The 23,544-nt window shown below is 41.6% G+C and overlaps 1 protein-coding gene across 1 annotated transcript; it reads left to right on the top strand.

Moving 5' to 3' along the window:
• The first annotated feature begins 14,965 nt into the window (after positions 1-14,965).
• Positions 14,966-17,621, top strand: LOC122926778 (UDP-GlcNAc:betaGal beta-1,3-N-acetylglucosaminyltransferase 7-like). The gene is made up of 2 exons (XM_044278260.1): positions 14,966-15,130; positions 15,295-17,621. Exon 2 carries the CDS (start codon positions 15,362-15,364, stop codon positions 16,586-16,588), a length of 1,227 nt encoding a protein of 408 aa, XP_044134195.1. The 5' UTR covers positions 14,966-15,130; positions 15,295-15,361; the 3' UTR covers positions 16,589-17,621.
• The last annotated feature ends 5,923 nt before the right edge of the window (positions 17,622-23,544 follow it).

The following is a 23,544-nucleotide window of genomic DNA, read 5'->3' as shown; positions in this document are numbered from 1 at the left end:
TGCAACCTGCTACTAGTTTCAGACTATTTCCATGTGGGTGTGTCCCTCCCAGTAATGCATGCTAGATCTGTGTGTCCAGGATGCTGCTGTACTCCCCTGCTTACTGCCTTGTGTGTACTTTCCTCCCTATGTACAGCCTGTATGATCTGCCATCTTTGTATCCTTTCCTCCCTCTCCAAAAACATCTGCCATGTAGACATCCCTGCTACCATCTGTAACACTAAGTGAGGGGAAGGAGAGACCAGACAGAGGTGTCAGAAACAGGATGAAGGCTCTGATGAAAGGAGGGGGAGAGCAGAGAGTTGTGAGAAGGATCAGTGCTCTGGTGGATTTATGTCAGATTCAGCAGCACCAGCAGCTAGATGAAGGAATTACACTCTGCAGAAGCAAAATGATAGGACATTTGATGAAGACTATTAAGAAATTTAGCATTTAGGAGAAATGAATGGAGCCCCCTACAGAGTATTTTTAATGAACATTAATTATTTTCAATTTTGCTGGAATTGTGTGTCCATGATAAAATACAGCCATGGCTAAATGCTGCTTGTGAAAATACATCAGTGATTTAGTCTTTGCATGTTCCTGAACATGTATGTGTGCTAATGTGTTATATGTATACTAGTATGAACATTTATGAAATCTAAATATATATATATATGTATTTTTATGACTTTGGTTCTTCTCGATGTGTGTGATTTTGTCCTATGTGTGTTTACACAATGGCAGGCTGGTTAGTGTTGCATTTCACTTTATCACACATATCAATGCACATTCATGGTACGCTCTACTTTGTCTACCAAGTCACTGATAACACTATAGAGAATAACTATAGAGACCTTTCACAGTGCCAAGTTTGGGCCAAAATGTGTAACTTTATTTTATTTATATTATATTTATTTAATTGTATTTCTTTATGGTGTATATAGTATATTATTTCTGGTATTAAAGGGAACCTTTCACCTCAAAAATGCATCTACAACCGCCAGCAGTACCTCATAGTATCCCGCAGCCTGTTAATAATCATCCTGTTCATCCTGTTGTCTGATGCTGCGTAAGTTAAAAAAACACAGTTTTATTCTCCATCAGCGCTTTAGTTGCGGCCAGTTTGAAGTCAAGATGGCAGCAGGTAACCGCGCCCCCTAACCGTCCCCTCTTGCCTGAGAGTGATAGCCTGCAGTGCGGCCGCGATTCCCCAAGTCTCTCGCATGCGCGGTGCGCTCTGTAATAATGAGCTATCGTATCTCCTGCTGCCGCTGTTAGCCGGGTTTCAGCAGCGCAACGTGCATGCGCGAGACTTGGGGAATCGCGGCCGCACTGCAGGCTGTCACTCTCAGGCAATAGGGGACGGTTAGGGGGCGTAGTTACCTTGATTTGAAGCAAGGAGGCCGCTGCCCCCTTGACTTTAAACTATAGCGCTGATGGAGAATAAAACTTCGTTTTTTTAACTTATGCAGCATCGGACAACAAGATGAAACATATGACTATTAACAGGCTGCGGGCTACTACGAGGTACTGCTGGCAGTGGTAGATGAATTTTTGAGGTGACAGGTTCCCTATAAGCTCCAGATTCCTTGCATAGGCAGTCATGTGGTAAAAGTTTAGGGTTAAGCTGGTCAGCACTTGCTCAGTGCACGCTGCACGGAAGAAGGAGAAATCTCCGCAATCAATGGATTAATAAATCCCAGCAGCTGTGTCTTTGCAGTATAATTTTATTCCAGATATGTCCTACAACCAGGACACGTTTCCGAAAACATGCCTTCATCAACAAGTTGATGATGAAGGCATGTTTGCCGATATGTGTCCTGGATGTAGGACATATCTGGAATAAAATTATACCGCAAAGACACAGCTGCTGGGATTCATTTATCCATGTGGTAAAAGTTTGTCTGCAGCCACCACAAGAGGGAGCTTGGGGGCTTACTTCATGCTGTCTTATTACTGAGTTTGTACAGTATAACAGTATGCAGTAAGCTCCCCCAAGTGGTGGTTGAGGGAGCCAGAAGGCTCTTATTATTCATCTGTACAAGGGATTCAGAGTTTGTATCTGAAAAATACAACTGTTTGAAAACGTGAATTCAAAAGATTTGAGAATGAATAAGCTTAAGCAGGCTAAGTGAATAAATATATTTACTATGTGTGATTAAATGTAAAATAACTTACATTCTGCCTAAGATTACTTCCTGCCTAAGATGACGTTTTAACTGGAGTCCCCCAAATGTACATACGCAAACCCCCCTCCTCCAGTGTGCATCATGCATCTTTATGAGATCACTTAGGAATGGTGTCTTAGCAGCACAATGGGGGATGGGTACTTCTCTAACCCACTACATTACAAGGGAAACTTTATTATACAGACTATTATAAGTAATATAAAAGAGACAGAATTAAAGGAGACAGAACCAATCATTACTTAAAAATACTCCTACAATTCACCAATATAAAGAAATAGTCAGAAATTAATATGCACAAATTTTGAACTTTAAGTGTTAAAGGTTAAACATAAGTGCTTGTCCCACTGGTAGCCTTTACTCCAAACCAGGCAGAATTAACAGTAAATAGTAATGAGCAGAGTTACCTTTTCTTAGAAAAGCTCAGCTCATTCTGTACCTGCTGTGCTGAACATTAGGGCAGGTGGGATCCAGTGGAAGTACACATGATGGCCTTGGAGAGGTAATTTCCGACAAGCCCCAGAATGCCTTGTGTGTGCCTCCTCCTGATTGGTCCTTCCAAAGCTGCCACAATGATGCCTACCCTCCTTCCCTCTTGCTGCTCGGTGATCAGTTTAGCAGCCGAAGACAATACCGCACTTGTGCAGTAGTTCGCTGGCTCTCCTGGCAGCTGTGTGCAACTGCGCATGCTCTGTTTTGTCAGCAGTGGGAAAGCAGAGTAGAAGACACAGCCAAATGACAGCTCTAGACTCAATGCGCCCATAGTAGCAGCATAGATTTGGCTGCACAATCTGTTTGACTGCACATGTGTCCTTGTGTAAAGCCTCATTGAATGGGTGTGCAGAGGACCACACCTCGCTGCTTCTGCCTGTACCCGCTCCTCTGAAATCGCTGCATAGCATATCTGTACAGGATATTCTGCGCCAATGTGCTATGCCAGGCTTTAGTGGCGCTGAGCGGGCACAGGCAGGAGCTCTACATAGCACATCTCTGCTCCTGCATGTCCTTGCTTGGCTCCACTAAAGCATGGCACAGGATATCCTGCACAGATATGCTATGCAGAGGTTTCAGCAGAGCGGGCACAGGCAGGAACAACTATATGTGCTCCTGCCAGTATACGGCTCACTGCAGCACAGCTTGTAAAACAAATCAATAAATAAAGTATAATACAGAAATTATTATTAGGGTATTTCTAACAGTTTAAAAGCTATTTCTTGAAAGTTCAGGTACATTTTAAAGGGGTTTTTGTCACTTCAGCAAATGGCATTTATCATGTAGAGAAAGTTAATACAAGACACTTAGTAATGTATTGTGATTGTCCTTATTGCCTCCTTTGCTGGCTGGATTAATTTTTCCATCACATTATACAGTCGTGGGCAAAAGTTTTGAGAATGACACAAATATTAGTTTTCACAAAGTTTGCTGCTAAACTGCTTTTAGATCTTTGTTTCAGTTGTTTCTGTGATGTAGTGAAATATAATTACACGCACTTCATACGTTTCAAAGGCTTTTATCGACAATTACATGACATTTATGCAAAAGAGTCAGTATTTGCAGTGTTGGCCCTTCTTTTTCAGGACCTCTGCAGTTCGACTGGGCATGCTCTCAATCAACTTCTGGGCCAATTCCTGATAGTAACCCATTCTTTCATAATCACTTCTTGGAGTTTGTCAGAATTAGTGGGGTTTTATTTGTCCACCCGCCTCTTGAGGATTGACCACAAGTTCTCAATGGGATTAAGATCTGGGGAGTTTCCAGGCCATGGACCCAAAATGTCAACGTTTTGGTCCCCAAGCCACTTAGTTATCCCTTTTGCCTTATGACACAGTGCTCCATCGTGCTGGAAAATGCATTGTTCTTCACCAAACTGTTGTTGGATTGTTGGAAGAAGTTGCTGTTGGAGGGTGTTTTGGTACCATTCTTTATTCATGGCTGTGTTTTGGGGCAAAATTGTGAGTGAGCCCACTCCCTTGGATGGGAAGCAACCCCACACATGAATGGTCTCAGGGTGCTTTACTGTTGGCATGACACAGGACCGATGGTAGCACTCACCTTTTCTTCTCCGGACAAGCCTTTTTCCTTATGCCCCAAACAATCGGAAAGAAGCTTCATCGGAGAATATGACTTTTCCCCAGTCCTCAGCAGCGCAGTCACCATATTTTCTGCAGAAGATCAATCTGTCCCTGATGTTTTTTTTGGGAGAGCAGTGGCTTCTTTGCTGCCCTTCTTGACACCAGGCCATCTTCCAAAAGTCTTCGCCTCACTGTGCGTGCAGATCCGCTCACACCTGCCTGCTGCCATTCCTGAGCAAGCTCTGCACTGATGGCACCCCGATCCCGCAGCTGAATGCTCTTTAGGAGGCGATCCTGGCGCTTGCTGGACTTTCTTGGACGCCCTGAAGCCTTCTTAACAAGAATTGAACCTCTTTCCTTGAAGTTCTTGATGATCCTATAAATTGTTGATTGAGGTGCAATCTTAGTAGACACAATATCCTTGCCTGTGAAGCCATTTTTATGCAACGCAATGATGGCTGCACGTGTTTCTTTGCAGGTCACCATGGTTAACAATGGAAGAACAATGATTTCAAGCATCACCCTCCTTTTAACAGGTCAAGTCTGCCATTTTAACCCAATCAGCCTGACATAATGATCTCCAGCCTTGTGCTCGTCAACATTCTCACCTGAGTTAACAAGACGATTACTGAAATGATCTCAGCAGGTCCTTTAATGACAGCAATGAAATGCAGTGGAAAGTTTTTTTGGGGATTAAGTTAATTTTCATGGCAAAGAAGGACTATGCAATTCATCTGATCACTCTTCATAACATTCTGGAGTATATTCAAATTGCTATTATAAAAACTTAAGCAGCAACTTTTCCAATTTCCAATATTTATGTAATTCTCAAAACTTTTGGCCACGACTGTACACTGCTTGTTTCCATGGTTACAGCCACCCTGCAATCCATCAGCAGTGGCCGTGCTTGCACACTATAGGAAAAAGCACCAGCCTATGTGCGCACCCCCACTGTCCCGGCCACCAGTGAGGCCGGCACTATTTCCTATAGTTTGCAAGCACAACCACTACTCATGGATTGCAGGGTGGTCGTAACCATGGAAATGAGCAGTATTTAATGTGATGGAAAAGTTAATCTAACCAGCAAAGGAAGCAATATGGATAACAACAATACATTAGGAAGTGGCCTGTATCAACTTTCTCGATATGATAAGTGCTATTTGCTGAAGTGAGACAACCCCTTTAAGGTGGGTTTCACCGATTGTTTCTCAGCAAAAATTATCTGTAAAAACAGCTGACATTATTAGAATCGGTCAATGATCACGCGGCCTGGAGCGGTCACCTGTGTGCCACTAACTACCGGGAGAGCTGCTGCACTAATGGCTCTTATCTGGGTCAGATGAGCTCTTTATTTAGTGTCGCCGTGCTTCAGGATTCATTATCTTATTTAGTTACCTTTTATTTGTAGATGTGTGATATATGAGGATAATAATTGTGTGGCCCACACACTGCTTCGTCAGCCTCGTCATTCTCACATATACTATGAGAGAGCTCTATGTCCTTACTGCAATGTCTCCACATCATATAAAGTCTAGGTTTCTCTGGCTTTCTGGCAGCACACTGGCCTCTAGTTCGGTGGCCCTGGAAAGAAAACACTGGCTTGCTGCAGGCACTCATATTTTCCTATATACTGCTGGTCTATGTCAGCAGCTTGTGGCTGGAGGTGACCTATATAAATGAGACTGCAGGAAGGACTGTCTCTGCGGGCAGTTCAGATTACTTTTCATTTATTCAGAAGATTAATTTAATTTCAAATACTCTATTATTATACACAATGAAATCACTAGTAATGAAAAAAACGGCATACACTCTACATACTGGGAAATTCACAGCCGATGAGGACAAGAAACCAGTTACCCTTTGGATATACTGGTATAAGTGCTTAAAGGGGTTTTCTGGGTTTTAGAAATTGGGTTCTGGCACCCAGCATGCCCACGATTAGCTGTTTGCAACAGGCACCGGAGCTAACAGAGAGAACGGAGCCGGAAGCACAGCTCCACACTCTGTGTAGTGGCCATGTGTGGTTACTGCAGCTTAGCTCCCTCTCAAGAGAATAGTAGCTGAGCTGCAGTAGCTGCTTTATCTTCTGTGTGAGTTCCAGCAGCTGATGCAAACAGCGAATCGTGGGGGTGCTGGGTGCAAGAACCCCCCAGGTCTGCTGTTCATGACCTATACTAAGGACATACCCCTTTAATTCCAAACAGCTTTTCAAGTTGTCCTCTTCCTGTCAAGACCTCCCAGAGTGTCCGAGCTGAGGTGGTGATCATACTCCACACTAATGCAGATCACCAGAGCAAGCTATGTGCAAACATTGAGCCACCCAAAAAATGCTGAGCGATTTCATCTCTGAAGACTGCAGAATTGTGAATTCAGCTCAGAAGTATAATGCAGTCTCTACCTATGGATCATTCTAAGGATTGTAAGTAAACAATGGCGCACATTTACTATTCATGTAGATGATGTACACTTAAACCTGCTGTCTACATCCGCACCACGTTTATCACAGGGGCTCACAGGCTTTTGTCTAACACTATACTAACTACTGGTTAAGGCAGAATTTTCCTCCAGAATTGTGGTGCATTTTTGCTGCAAACATCCACTGTCTGAACATACCCTAAGGCTGGTTTCATACAGTTATAAGACTGTCCCCTAAGTCGCATTTTAGGGGACATGCCGTGTTATGGTGGCGTACCTTAGAATGGTACCGCAACTAATAAACTCCCCTCCAAGACTTTATTACATAGAAATTTTTAAAATCCTGCAGAAGACTCCGTCAGCCTAGCATACATGTTTTGGGCATAGCCAAGCTATAAGTAAGGGCTATGGGGGACATTTATTAAGACCAGCAGTTTAGATGCCGGTCTTAGTACCTAGGCGCTGCCCATGGATGCGCCATAGTTATGTAGAGGTGCAGGCCTCTACATAACTGGTGCTACCTCCAGCAGGCCGTGCAACATATTTAAATCTATGGCAGCTCCCTGCTGGTGTAGATTTGTCATTTTCCACTCCAAAAAGTTGCAAGGGTGGGTATTTATCATTTGCGCTGGTTTGGGTGTTTGTTTTAGTTTGTGAAGTTGCTCCAAATTTATGAAATGGCGCACACTAATAATTTGTCTGGGGCAAGTGCAAGGTGGTGTCTGTAAGAGTACAACAGGGTGTTGCCTGGCGTGGAGATATGACTTTTACAAATGTCACACATAGGAAGCACGACTAACAATATATATAAACTTTTATTAAGGTTCCCAAAAAAGGGGAAAATCCGATAAAATACAATGAAAAACAATACATGGGTGGACGAGAGACACACAGGGTGGGAAAGGAACACAAAATGGACGACATGTAAAAACAATTCATGGAAAGGTCAAGGAGATACTAAATCATTGATAAATACCCGAATGGAGTACATATTACAATGACCACCCAAAAATGTGAACAAGATATTGGAGCCAAATACAGTACATAGGTTAAAGTGCAAAAAATACAATGTACATGGACAATAAAATGAACAATATGATAAATAGAGAATTACATAAATACCAGAATAGTGATCCAAAAGAGCCCCAACGCGCGTTTCGCGTAAGCTTCCTCAGGTCATTGAAATATGTACTCCATTCGGGTATTTATCAATGAATTAGTATCTCCTTGACCTTTCCATGAATTGTTTTAACATGTCGTCCATTTTGTGATCCTTTCCCACCCTGTGTGTCTCTCGTCCAACCATGTATTGTTTTTCATTGTATTTTATCGGATTTTCTGGGACTTTTTTGGGAACCATAATAAAGTTTATATATATTGTTAGTCGTGCTTTGCCTTTTTTCTTCTTTGGCATTGAAATGTCACACATAGGAAATGTGCCTTCAAACAGGTCTAAACACAAAACCTATCCTAAAACATAGTGAAGTAAGGAGTAAGTGGGTAAATGTTGCAGAATTTTGTGCGAACAAAAACATGTGAAGATTCATGGGACAAAATACTGCCACAAACCAGACCTACCTAGAATTGATCCAAGTCTGCTCTTGTGGTGGACACAAAGATGCGCTGGAAGCCGGAGGGTTACAGAAATCTGCATTATATTGGACTTAGGGTGGGTTCACGTCACGTTTTATGCCTCCGTTTGATGAATACGTTAGAAAAAAAAAAAGATACAAAATCGCAGCACACCACCTTGCATAAGTGTGCACACCCTCTTATAACTGGGGATGTAGCTGTGTTCAGAATTAAGCAATCACATTCAAAATCATGTTAAGGCCTCTTCCACACATTTATGTTCCGTTTTTTGCGTTCCGTATATATGGAACCATTCATTTCAATGGATCCGGGGGTAAAAAACGGAAGGTACTCTGTATGCCTTCCATTCCGTTCAAATATAGAACATGTCTATATCAACTGTACTTTTTTTTTTTTTTACAATGGAACTCTATGTTGATGAATGCCACTGTACGGCATCAGTCTGCGGCATCCATTTAACATATACGTTTATACGTTTTTTGGATATGTTAAATAGATGGAAAAACATGATGTGAGCCCAGCCTTAGACTACTTTTCTGCCAGGGGAGGCTGGAATTGTACGTTTTTCACATGCATTAAACTGGTAGCACTTTAAATTTTTTACTTTGCTGTTTCTGTGATTTATGTGAATTGTAGAAAACTAGTCTCAGGAGAAGAAGTGTTCTCAGAGGAAATGACGTGATTCTGGGCTAAGACCCGAAACTGCTTTATAGAGGGTGTCACATTTGCTTTCCATGCATACCGAGCTGAGGACAGTGTTTGTAGGACTGAATCCAGACTGTATAAAAAGGATTAGCAGAATCCAGTTCTTCCAGGGTGATACAAGTCACTCCATCTGCTATTATTCTGTCAGCTTCATATATCGAATGTTGGAAAACAAGTATCTTTAGTAGACCCTTCTATGTACAGTGGCTATAAAAAGTCTACACACCCCTGCTAAAATGTCAGGTTTCTGTGATGTAAAAAAAAAAGGAGACAAAGATAAATAATTTCAGAACTTTTTCAACCTTTAATGTGACCTATAAACTGTACAACTCAATTGAAAAACAAACTGAAATCTTAGGTAGAGGGAAGAAAAAATATAAAAATAATATAGTTTCATAAGTGTGCACACCCTTAAGGACTCAGCCCTATTTCACCTTAAGGACTTGGCCATTTTTTGCAAATCTGACCAGTGTCACTTTAAGTGCTGATAACTTTAAAACGCTTTGACTTATACAGGCCATTCTGAGATTGTTTTTTCGTCACATATTGTACTTCATGACACTGGTAAAATGAAGTAAAAAATAATTCATTTCTATTTATAAAAAAATACAAAATTTACCAAAAATTTCTAAAAAAAAATGCTAATTTCCAAGTTTCAATTTCTCTACTTTTATAATACATAGTAATACCTCCAAAAATAGTTATTACTTTACATTGCCCATATGTCTACTTCATGTTTGGATCATTTTGGGAATGATATTTTATCATATTTACCAGTTCAGATCTGAAGTCACTTTGCGAGGCTTACATAATAGAAACCACCCAAAAATGACCCCATTCTATAAACTACACCCCTCAAGGTATTTAAAACTGATTTTACAAACTTTGTTTACCCTTTAGGTGTTCCACAAGAATTAATGGAAAATAGAGATACAATTTCAAAATTTCACTTTTTTGGCAGATTTTCCATTTTAATATATTTTTTTTCCAGTTATAAAGCAAGGGTTAACAGCCAAACCAAAATCAATATTTATGGCCCTGATTCTGTAGTTTACAGAAACACCCCATATGTGGTCATAAACCGCTGTACGGGCACACGGCAGGGCGCAGAAGAAAAGGAATGCCATATGGTTTTTGGAAGGCAGACTTTGCTGGACTGTTTTTTTTTTTACACCATGTCCTATTTGAAGCCCCCTGATGCACCCCTAGAGTAGAAACTCCAAAAAAGTGGCCCTATTTTAGAAACTACGGGATAGGGTGGCAATATTGTTGGTACTAGTTTAGGGTACATATGATTTTTGGTTGCTCTATATTACACTTTTTGTGAGGCAAGTTAGCAAGAAATAGCTGTTTTGGCACCGTTTTTATTTTTTGTTATTTACAACATTCATCTGACAGGTTAGATCATGTGATATTTTTATAGACCAGGTTGTCACGGATGCGGCGATACCTAATATGTATTCTTTTTTTATTTGTATTAAGTTTTACACAATTATTTCATTTTTGAAGCAAAAAAAATCATGTTTTAGTGTTTCCATAGTCTGAGAGCCATAATTTTTGCCAAAAGTTTTTGGGCGATTACCTTGGGTAGGGTATGATTTTTGCGGGATGAGATGACGGTTTTATTAGCACTATTCTGGGGTGCGTGTGTCTTTTTGATCGCTTGCTATTACACTTTTTGTGATGTAAGGTGACAAAAAATTGTTTATTTAGCACAGTTTTTATTTTTTACGGTGTTCATCTGAGGGGTTAGGTCATGTGATATTTTTATAGAGCCAGTCGATACGAATGCGGCGATACCAAATACATATACTTTGTTTTTTATTTATGTAAGCTTTACACAATAACAGCTTTTTTTTTTTTTATGATGTTTTAGTGTTTCCATATTCTGAACCATAGTTTTTTTTTTTTTTTTGGGCGATTGTCTCAGGTAGGGGCTCATTTTTTGTGGGATGAGATGACGGTTAGATTGGTACTATTTTGGTGGACAAACACCTTTTTAATCGCTTGCTGTTGTACTTTTTGTGATGTAAGGTGAAAAAAAACTGGTTTATTTAGCACAGTTTTTATTTTTTACGGTGTTCATCTGAGGGGTTAGGTCATGTGATATGTTTATAGAGTCGGTCGATACGGATGCGGCGATACCTAATATGTTTTTTTTTTTCTATTTTTTACTTTATTTTGGGAAAATGATGTTTTTGTTTATTTTTACAATGCATTCCAATACTTCTGTATTGGAATCCATTGGCTGTATGAGTAATACAGTGAGTATTACTCATACAGCTTCCGGCCTGTGAGATCCAGGGGGCTGGATCTCACAGGCTCGTCACCGGAAGGCAGCGCAATGCCTTCCTTAGGCATCGCGCTGCCTTCCATGCCATCGGGTCCCCCCTACAGCCGCATGGGGACCCGATGGCACCACCACACGCCGCAGGTCTGAATCGACCTGCGGTTTGCGGCAATCGCCGATACGGGGGGGGGGTCCTTAAGGACTTGGGAAACATGTCGTACCGGTACGTTATAAGTCCTTAAGGGGTTAAACTAATACTTTGTTGAAGCACCTTTTGATTTTATTACAGCACTAAGTCTTTTTGGGTATGAGTCTATCAGCATGGCACATTTTGACACTCCAAATCTGTCAGATTGCGAGGGCATCTCCTGTGCACAGCCCTCTTCAGATCACCCCACAGATTTTCAATCGGATTCAGGTCTGGGCTCTGGCTGGGCCATTCCAAAACTTTAATCTTCTTCTGGTGAAGCCATTCCTTTGTTGATTTGGATGTATGCTTTGGGTCGTTGTCATGCTGAAAGATGACGTTCCTCTTCATGTTCAGCTTTCTAGCAGAAGCTTGAAGGTTTTGTGCCAATATTGACTGGTATTTGGAACTGTTCATGATTCCCTCTAGCCTAACTAAGGCCCCAGTTCCAGCTGAAGAAAAACTGCTTCAAAGCATGATGCTGCCACCACCATGCTTCACTGTGGGTATGGTGTTCTTTTGGTGATGTGCAGTGTTGTTTTTGCACCAAACATATATTTTGGAATTATGGCCAAAAAGTTCAACCTTGGTTTCATCAGACCATAACACCTTTTCCCACATGCTTTTGGGAGATTTCAGATGTGTTTTTGCAAAATGTAGCCTGGCTTGGATGTTTTTCTTCGTAAGAAAGGGCTTTTGTCTTGCCACTCTACCCCATAGCCCAGACATATGAAGAATATGGGAGATTGTTGTCACATGTACCACACAGCCAGTACTTGCCAGATATTCCTGAAGCTTCTTTAATGTTGCTGTAGGCCTCTTGGTAGCCTTCCAGACCATTTTTCTTTTTGTCTTTTCATCAATTTTGGAGGGACGTCCAGTTCTTGGTAATGTCACTGTTGTGCCATATTTTCTCCACTTGATGAGGACTGTCTTGACTATGTTCCATGGTATATCTAATGCCTTGGAAATTCTTTTGTACCCTTCTCCTGACTGATACCTAACTTAACCTTTTTTGCTGTGGGATGCGACTAAGAAAAATTCGGGAAAGACCAAGTAGAGCAGCTGAACTTTATTTGGGGTTAATCAGAGGCACTTTAAATGATGGCAGGTGTATGCTGACTCCTATTTAACATGATTTTGGATGTGATTGCTTAATTCTGAACACAGCTACATCCCCAGTTATAAGAGGGTGTGCACACTTATGCAACCATGTTATTTTAGGGTTTTTTTGTTTTCTTCCCTCCACCTAAAAGATTTCAGTTTGTTTTTGAATTGAGTGGCACAGTTTATAGGTCACATTAAAGGTGGAAAAAGTTCTGAAATTATTTGTTTTTGTCTCATTTTTTTACAGCACAGAAACCTGACATTTTAACAGGGGTGTGTAGACTTTTTATATCCACTGTAGTTATATTGGCAATTACCCAAGTAACAGTTCCCTAAGGTAGACTCATTATTGGGATAATTTCCTCTGAGTTTTGTAGTAATAGAAGATGGAGAGTCATGGACACAGATGGATTTCCTTCGCAGACAGAATACAGGCTGCCATAAACGTTGCTTGAGTTCTACTGGCGGATTTGAATACTTGTGGAGCAATCCCAAAATGTACTATATATGCTAAACAATCAAGACTAGCAGAGCTGAGAATTTCTTTGGACATTTATGCCCCTGACCTCTTCTTTCGGAATCCAAGTAGATGAAATTTACAACAGCCATTTTCTTCAGATATGAAGCCGTAATCTCAGAGTCAACCAGGCTTGATAAAAATCCATAGTCCTTGCACATCCCTCCACCTTTCCCTCTCAGTCTGGGGTTCTTTTTGTATTCCAAGTCAACAGTTATTTTTTCTGCTGTAAAATGTGCGCGATTTATGGAAAAGTCAACAAAATGGAACTTAAAATGTCCCTCAGTTTGAAATTCAAATGTTAGGAGGTGTGTGTGTTAGGCTCAAATTGATGAATTTAGCTTAAAAAAGTGTTTGTGGTACCAGAAGTGCAGCTCTAAGGACTGAGAGAATGAGCCATGAGACAGCTTCTCTGATGGATTTCACTATGAAGGGAACAGAACAGCCTGCAGTTTATGTGAAATTACTCAGGCTGCAGAAGACAAAACCTATTGGAAAAATGTTTTGTAGTCCAAAATAAGTGCTATGCAATCATAATGATAATAATAGATTCTGCCCAAAGGTGTCCATTGCCTAACAGCCACTTGATTTCCTTACAGGATAACCACAAATTCATGTCAATAAGTGATTTCTCTCTCATACCTACACCAGTGTGTATTAGGTCCTCCAAATGTGAAAAAATTGTGATATGAGTTGCGTTCCATATGACTAAATTTGTGTTTACCCAAAAAAAAGTGTTCCAATAGACTTCTTTTAGATGGCGTTTGGCCTGAGCATGCCAAAAAAAACTGTCATCAGTGCCCTGGTAAATTTGCCTCAATGTGTTATTTGGAACTGGCTACTGATTTAAATAACCAGGCCGGCAATCTCTAGAAAAGAAACATGGGTCTCACATCTACATGGCGTTCATCTGTTGTTTCTCAGCATAATTTCTAAACGTACAAGTATTCAATTAGCAGGAGAGTGTATAAGTGTTAATAGCTCCTGGGTCTCAGACTAGTTTTTGAGACCACATGGATCGGTAAGTTTTTGAGATCTGTTCACATAGGGTAGTACCGCATGGGGGGCTGGGCCTGTGGTTGGTGGAAACCAATGCCAGGGTGGCTTGACCCTACAGCAGGGGTGTTGTTGGGTTGCTAGGGCTCGAAGCCGGTGGGTGCTGTATGTCAGGGGTGGTGGTTGCCGCGTCGTGCTGCGCCAAAGTAGAGTGGGGACCTATTGGAAAATGGCCACCTTGACTGGGCTTATGCATTTTGTTTAAAACATATACAAAGCAAATTATGCTGAAAATCAATAGCTCAATGCATGTGGGTGTGCGGCCCATGTTCCTTTTCTGCAGATTGGCAAATAAATAGCCTGGTTGAGATGTCGGTTGAAGCTCCTGGGCTCCAAGGCAAAATCCATACAAAGGCCCAAAACGATCACTTGCTATGCTTTTGGCTTCTTACGTGCTGTGGGGGTCATTGGTCCACTTTCAAACAGGCAACCTTACAGCTGAGCTCCCACAATGCACTTCTCTCTGGTAACAGGAAACTAATATCTGGAAGAACAAAGCGTCTTATAACTCAAAATGTGTACATAATCAGTAAATCAAAGTATTTACAATATTATTCAGCATCATATGTAGATCGCAACTGTGCAATGTTGTAAATTATGGAGTTTCCCTTTAAATATGTAGTTGTTTAATATTCTTCCCATTATAAATAGTTTGTGAAGATACAGGCTTTCTGTGGTGTGCTCAGAAGGGAAGGAGACACACCTTCACAAAACCACAATAATCTTGTACGCAAAGTGTAAGCAGAGTGCTGTGAAAGGGTTAAGCTCTTACGCCAACCAAGTGTGGCTTCCAGTAACATGATCTGCAGAAAAGTTACTGGCTGCACAAACCAAACCTCCCAGCATCAGTCTGCATCTGGCAAGTCATTGAGCTGACTGTTCAGAAGCAGGATGATCTATATATCTACCATGGAGAGACATCAGCAAACCTGGGGCAAAGAAAAGACCATTGTCTGCAAGGCATGATCCCTCCAGCTTCAGCATCACACGAAACAAGACTTAAGCACGTCTGCAAAGCAGGTATGAGCAGACTCCTCAAGAAACAGACTGCAATGGCATGGGAAAAGCTCCAGGCTTCTTAGTTCAGAAAATATTTTATAAGCTGCTTCCTCCCTGTTCATGCATTTTCTACAGATTTGGTTCTTACCGCCATGCTATGCAGACCTTTATTATTTATCTCACAGCCATAAAAGACAAGGGAACAGAAGTGTTCCCAACCTCAGTGACATACCTCCCATCACAACCTCAAACATGGAGTGCCTTTTCAGAAGAAGGAGAGTGCTGAAAACCTGCTTAACCTTGTCGCTACTATTTGCCACCCTGGTCACCATACATAAACTGAAACTAGTCGAGGAAGGAACAAAGGGACGCCTGGCATTCCATACTAGAATAATGAATGAGTGGTTGCAACCAGACAATAGTTCCTCCAGGAGGAACAGCAAAGGAACCACTAGCAATTCTGCTGCTGCTGCTGCTGGTGGTACCTCAGTAGGGTTGAGTCTGCCTCCAAGGTGGGACATTAATGAGAGTAGATGTCCTGAGAACACTGGTCTAAGAAGACAACCTTGGTTCAAACATGTGGATCCTAGATTCCATCAGTTTATTTTGCATCGGCATTGCAGGTATTTCCCATTGTTGCTTAACCACCCTGAGAAATGTCAGGGAGATGTCCACCTGCTCATAGTGGTGAAGTCCATCATTGAGCAACATGATAGGAGAGAAGCTGTGAGGAGGACATGGGGCAAAGAGAAAGAAGTAGATGGCAAGAAAATCAAAACTCTGTTCCTTCTTGGAACTACATCCATAGGTAAAGATCACAGGAACCTCCAGAGACTCATTGAGCAGGAGAACCAGATTTATGGGGACATTCTACAATGGGATTTCATGGACACTTTCTTTAACTTGACTCTTAAAGAGGTGAACTTCCTAAAATGGTTTCACATATATTGTCCAAATGTTGAGTTTATTTTCAAAGGTGATGATGATATTTTTGTGAATACTGAAAATATATTAGATTTCTTAGCCTTCAAAAAGGAAGACCCTATGCTGCCAAGCTTATTTGTAGGAGATATTATATCCAGAGCAGTTCCGATTAGGAATAAACAAAGTAAATATTATATCCCCAAAGAGTTGTATGACAAACCCTATCCAGTGTACGCTGGTGGAGGTGGCTTCCTAATGGCTTCCGCTCTAGCCAGAAGACTGTTTATAGTTTCGGAGAACATCCAGTTGTTTCCCATTGATGATGTGTTTTTGGGAATGTGCCTTAAGGCCATAGGTGTGGAGCCCAAGTTGCATCCAGGATTTAGAACATTTGGAATCAGCAAAAAGAGATCAAGTGCAATGAACAGTGACCCTTGTTTCTATAAGAGCTTGTTGGTGGTCCATAAGTTAAGCTCAGAAGATCTCCTTAAAATGTGGAATGTTGTCCATGATGAAAAAATTGTCTGTGGTAAAAGGGTTAATATTTACAGGTGATATGATTGGCCTAGAGGGGAAAACAAATATGATTTTATTTTCATATAAATTGTTTACATTTCTCTAAATTAATGTGGGAATTTTATTTTTATTTGTTTTGCTTTTGCTTTCCAGCTGGTTTGGAAATAACATCAAAAGATTACACTTACTGCACTTTATATGATATAAAAAATTGTACTAAGATCAGATTAATCATTTGTGGACACACATAACACAAGCAGAAGCACAATAATATATAGAACATTGTTTCTAAAAAATGTTAACCTCCTGTTGTAACCCCCTCCCCCCCAAATAAAATAAATAAATGAAGCATTCTAAATTGTAATATGTTTATAATAAATTAGGGTCACACTTTTGTTAAAATACAACATTATTTTTGCCATTCAAAACAAAAAAAGGAATAATTTTAAAAAAATCTAATGATTTATATCCCCCTCCCCCCAAACAAAAAGGATGTAGTAATTATAAAGGTTGTTAGATTTCTTTTTTTGAATTAAGTACAAAATAATGACAGAATTTTAAGATGTAACCCATGAATTACTCGCTGATGGGGACATTGCTTTGTATCACAAGATGGGTTCTGGCTAAAAAAAATAAATTCAGAAATATAAAAAAAACTGCTAATTACGATTAATATGTGATCATCTATGAAAAACCAAAAAATTCAGTTTTGCTTATTGTTTTGACAATTATCATTATTATTATTATTTTTTAAATATGATAGTTGATGTAGTACAATGGAAATTTGATTATTTAAATAGTATTCATGTGGAAATGATATTGAAAATTTCATTTTAGGCATATACCATAAGTAAGAAAACCCCACCTAGTGGAATCAGCCTCAAAATATACTCCGTAGGTAGAAATTGTGTGTGTATATATACACACACACATATCAGGGGAGCAGATACCATGGGGGTATATCATGAGACTATACACCATTAGGTTAATATACAGATATAAAAGAAAGGGCTCATGCGCACGACCGTATCTATTTTGCGGTCCGCAAAAAGTAGGGATGACGTCCGTGTGCATTCCGTATTTTGCGAAACAGCTAGCCCCTAATAGAACAGTCCTATCTTTATCCGTAATGTGGACAATAATAGGACATGTTCTATTTTTTGCGGAAAGGAAATACGGACATACGGAAATGGAATGCAAATAACTTCCGTAACTTCTGTTTTTTTTGGCGACCCATTAAAATTAATGGTTCCACATACAGTCCGCAAAAAAAAAAAAAACGTTTGTGTGCATGAGCCCTAAGGCAATTTCTCAGTTATATTGGTTTCTAGAAAAGCTGGGTACTATCACATTCCCCATCCGGATTGGTACATAAACCTCTGAACGGAAAATGCTAAGATGTGGGAATGTACCAGTACAACTCAGACTTTCCCTTCAGAACTCTTGAAAAGCTGGGTGACAAAACGCATGTTACCCAGCTTTCCTAGAAACGGATATAACCGAGATATGCTAACCATTATTAAAACTGTTCAAAATGTCACAGTGAAAATTAGCGCATTTCTGGATGCGGTAGAAATTGTGAGAAAATGTGACGCAAACTCGCTGTACAAACACATAGGCGTGTATATGTTACATGTATATACAGCGGTATGTGTACACGCACGGCAGAGGTAAAGTTGTCATTCGCCACTTTGTGATAAGAATGTAGTAGGTTTAACTTCAGGTCTATAGAACACTGTATAGTAGCACATGATACTATAGAGGGGTATTGTTTTCCATATGTTGAACTTTGTTCTGCAACTTCTGATAAACTCGGCCAGACTACATCTGACTCACTTAGCACTGCTGCAGCTAATTTAGTCAGCCCAGCGGCATCCGACAAACTCAGCCCCACTGCAACTGATAGATGTGGTCCTGCTACATCTGACAAGCCCAGCTCCGCCACAGTATGTCTTGCCAACACTTGAGTACACTGACAAACTCAGTACCACTACATCAAGAATCTCAGGTCAGCTTCAGGCCTTATGTATTTTGCAGTCTGCAAAATACGGATGACCTCCGTGCTGCATCCTTCTTTTTTTGCGGACCCATTGACTTCACTGGGTCCATGGTCGCGCATTTCTCAAGTATAGGACATGTTCTATCCTTTTGCAGAATGGAGACACGGATGCGGAAATCCATGTGCTCTCCGCATCCGTATGTCCTTTCCACAAGAGATAGAACATGTCCTATTTTTGCCGCAAAATGCGTACCATGTACCCATTGAAATCAACGACCCTTAAAAAAAAAAAGGATGCAAAAAGGACGTCATCCGTATTTTGCGGACTGCAAAATACATACGGTCGTGTGCATGAAGCCTAGCCAGGTATGCATCTGCCGTGCAGCGACCTTGTGCTTCAGTGTTTAGCACCAAGCAGGTGACATACTGGACAGTGTGATGTCGTGTTTGATTTTTTTTTAAAGTTTTTACACTTTTTTTTAAATACTTTTTTCGTATAATTATCTTCACTGTGCAGCTCTTGGCGTCAGGGGAGACTTGATCTGTGTGTTTCCTCTATGTACAGATCGCAGGCCATCAGGTCACTATTACCAGTATACATATATGGGAATGCAGATGGATAATTACAGTAAAATAAGTACGAATGAAAGAAATCAGCGTAAAATAAATATTCATTACTTCAGATTGTATCTGTCGTTATAAACATTTTTTTTCATTGTTGGTGATTTTTTGTGTGTGTCTTCATGTGTCACATTAGTAAAAAAGAAACAATGGGTGACATTTACTGATTCCTGTAGTCCAGTATTTTACTGGGAAAACTCATCCCGGCGTGTGTTAGTACTGCCATGGAATTAACATTTCGGTTCTATAGACCAGTGTTTCCCAACCAGTGTGCCTCCAGCTGTTGCAAAACTACAACTCCCAGCATGCCCGGACAGCCTTTGGCTGTGCGGGCATGCTGGGAGTTGTAGTTTTGCAACAGCTGGAGGCACACTGGTAGGGAAACACTGCTATAGACCTTCTTCAGCAATATGGCTGCAGGAGATGTATGATGATGCCTGGAAGTCATCTGAGAGCTGGGCTCCGGTTCTTAAGAGGGTGGTGTGCATGCATATATACTGTATATATGGATATACACGCACCACCATCTTAAGAACACGAGCCAAGCTCTTAGATGACTTCCAGGCATCATCATACATCTCCTGCAGCCATATTGCTGAAAAGGGCGAAATTTCATGGCAGTACGAACACACCTAATAACCTTGTTTTACTATGTTTGTCCGGATTATAAAGTACTGGATTTCCAACTGCAATTGAACTTGAGTGCTGTGGATTTCTGCATATGGAGATGGCACCAAGACCTCTGTGTGAACCAAGAGTGAATCCTAGCCATGTGCAGAAACATACTCCTGATTGAGCTTTGCTGTATAGACTGGAGCAGAGTCAGCAGAATCATCTCATATGAATATAGTGTAAAGCCTGTATTAGACAGGCAGATTATGCAGGCGACTGTTCCTTCCCGGCTGCTTGCTAACGGAGGAGACTGCTGCAATTACATGCAGCGATCTCCTCCTCAGTATTGGGGGCGAGCGATCGCTAATGCCATTGCTGGTCCCCATATGGCATCATTGTTTGGTATTAGACACCATGATCTGCCGCCAGCAACTTATTTTTAAATCTGTTGAAAGATTGGGATTGCCTGATGCTCATTCATCGGGTAATTGGCGGCAGTATTACACTGCCAGATCATCGTTAATGAGCGTTATGAAAGCTTGTTAGTGATGATCTGCAGACTATCTGCCAGTGTAATACACCCTTAAGTCTTTTGTGCTGCTGTAGGTCTAGACAAGGCAGGATAGTAAAGCAGCCCATGCACATCAGAAATACATACCAACCAACTTTTTGGACGGTCAAAGAGGAACACTGTATGAAAGTATGTTCATTGTATGAAAGTTCAATTTTCCCTGCATATTTATACAATTCAATAGTTTTCTTTTATACAATAGTGTAAAAACGATCTGAATATAGACATTTCTAAAATCCAAATTACATCTGATAATGAAATAATATATAAGGCGATCTCTAATATACAAAAAGGAACCAAACAGGCATTTTCTGGATCAATATTGTAAATGTAATAATGCTAATCTATACTTCAGATAAAAAAGAGGGGAAAGAGGGACTTGGGTCAAAAAGAGGGACTGTCCCTCCAAAAGAGAGACATTTGGGAGGTCTGTATGTACCAGTCGAACCCTCAGACTTCATCAGACCATCTAATATGAACAGGCTCAGACTGTTCCCCTGGAAGGCGGGGATTCCTCGGTGGGTCCTCCCCAGCCTCCTGCATCCAGAGATAGTTTCAGAAGACACAGGGGTAATTATTTATTTTGTTTCTGAGGAGACATAATTAGTGTAACCACTAGGTGGCAGTATCGTACAGTGATGCAGCCTTCTACTGATGTAACATTCTACAGGAGGTGCTGCTGGCTGTGGACCAGGAGAGAACATGTCTGGCCATCCTCCCTCCCTGCTGTCAGGAGATGTGGCTGCTGTAGAGAAGGACTCCTCTGCGATCCTGGGCTGAGTTCAGAGGTCTGTGACTGTACAGAGAAGTGAGCTGTAGTAGACTGTAAGGGGGGCATAGGAGATTTGTTTCTAGTAGAGTCAGACCTATGTATGTGTATGCATGTTTCTCTCTGCAGAATTCAGCTTTATTATTGTGCCAAGGGTCCCTGTCCCAGTCACCCCTCTCTAGTGCTCCCGTTCCAAATTCCCCCTAATGCCTCTGCTCTTGTTTTCCCCTAATGACTTTGCTCAAGGTCCCCCAATGCCTCTACTTTAGCTGCACCCCCATAAGTGCCCCTGTTCCAGATGCCCCCACTCTAAATGCATCCCCCAAAAATTTTCTCTTTTCAGGTGTCCCCTAAAACCCTTTCTCCGCTATTACCCTGCCTTAGATATGGCACTCCTTGTGTACCCTTGCTCACTTTGATCCTCTGGCACATTTGCTTGGTCTTTGTTAAGGGTTGTGACCTGTAATCGGAAAGATTCTGCACAGTGCATCACATTCTCTAGCATTAACACATATGGTTTACATGGCGGCAGTGATGATATTCCGTATTTACAGGCATCGCTGCTGCCATGTAAACAGATACAGGTGGTGGAGGATTTAAAGGGGTTTTTCCAGGTTTTCAAGTATCCCCTCTCCACAGCATAGGGCATAACTATCTGACTAATGGGGTCCGATGCTGTAACCCCCGCTGATCTCAAGAACAGGGGTCCTGTTCTCCCGCTGCTCCATTCATTCTCTTTATGTGCAGTATGTGGAGGTAAACATTTATTAGGCTCCATGCCAGACATTTATGCTTAAAGGGGTTCTCTGACTCCAGCAAATGGCATTTACAGTATCATGTAGAGAAAGTTAATACTACGCACTTACTAATGTACTGTGATTGTCTATATTGCCTCCCTTGTTAGCTGGATACATTTTTCCATCACATTATACACTGCTTGTATCCAGGGGTTACGACCACCCTGCAATTCAGCAGCAGTGGTCGTGCTTGCACAGTATTGGAAAAAGCCGGGACTGCGCATAGGCCAACACTTTTTCTTATAGTGTGCAAGCATGGCCACCACTACTGAATTGCAGGGTGGTCGTACTCCCTGGATACAAGCAGTGTACAATGTGATGGAAAAATGGATTAAGCCAACAAGGGAGGCAATATAGACAATCACAGTACATTAGTAACTGGCTTGTATTAACTTTCTGTACATGATAAATGCCATTTACTTAGTGAGACAACCCCTTGAAGTGTGCTATACTTAATAGGGTTAGGATCTGTCACTGGCAGGCACCTGCAGCCCGGGCCCTGTGTACACGGAGCAGGTACCTGTGTGCGTTACTGGTACAGTAATGCACCATAAAAAGTGTCTATAAAAATGTCCCCCCCCCCCCCCCACTAGTGACCATGCTCCCCCCTCCTCCTGTCCCCCCCTAGTGACCCTGCTCCCCCTCCTCCTGTCACCCCACTATTATGCCTGCTCCCCCCACTAGTGACCCTGCTCTCCCCTCCTCCTGTCCCCCCCTAGTGACCCTGCTCCCCCTCCTCCTGTCACCCCACTATTATGCCTGCTCCCCCCCACTAGTGACCCTGCTCTCCCCTCCTCCTGTCCCCCCCTAGTGACCCTGCTCTCCCCTCCTCCTGTCACCCCACTAGTAATCCTGCTGTGACCTATGTATAAGTGTTCAGTGTGCCACATGTGTCCAATGTGTGGTTGGCGTGTGCCGCTTGTGTCTGACTGACTTCAGTGCAGGATGTTCATATATGTGCAAATTCTGTGGCACATGTACGTTTGTGCATTTTTTGTAGCTATGTTGTCACTGAAGGCACTGAGGTGCAGACATACTTCTTGCACACAGGCTCTTTGCTGTGAGTGTCTGCCATCATACTTCATCTTTAATATTTCTGTTATCACTGTAAGGTGGGCCGCCAGAATCTGTTAAGCCTGTAGTACATTGGCAGATTTTCTGCCAGATGATCGCTAACCAGCATTTGTAGTAACGCTCATTAGCGATGATCTGTCAGTGTAATACTGCTGCCGATTCCCCAATGAATGAGCAAACGCTTGCTGGAAGATCACAATTTGCCGGCAGCAGATAGTGCTGTCTAATCATGATCTGCCGCCAGCAAATAACTAGACAGCAAGGGGACGAGGGATGGCATAACGATCGCTCCTCCCAATGCCGTGGAGGAGATCGCTGCATGTAATAGCAGCGGTCTCCTCCGCTAGCGAGCAGGCAATTGCCAAGCGGGAACACATCTGTCCATCCAGTTCGGCCTCTTATCTTGCAAGTTGATCCAGAGGAAGGCAAAAAAAAAATAAACTGTGAGGTACAAGACAATTTTCCTCACTTTAGGGGGGAAAAATTCCTTCCCGACTCCAATCAGGCAATCTGCAGAATAACTCCCTGGATCAACGACCCCTCTCTAGTAGC

The sequence above is a fragment of the Bufo gargarizans genome, chromosome 2, assembly GCF_014858855.1.
Source record: "Bufo gargarizans isolate SCDJY-AF-19 chromosome 2, ASM1485885v1, whole genome shotgun sequence".
Lineage (NCBI taxonomy): Eukaryota > Metazoa > Chordata > Amphibia > Anura > Bufonidae > Bufo > Bufo gargarizans.
The sequence above is the reverse complement of the archived record's forward strand: the minus strand, read 5'-3'. Positions and strand labels throughout refer to the sequence as shown.

Coding starts and splice junctions, on each gene's coding strand:
- LOC122926778 (XM_044278260.1), top strand. CDS start 15,362: ATGGAGTGCCTTTTCAGAAGAAGGAGAGTGCTGAAAACCTGCTTAACC.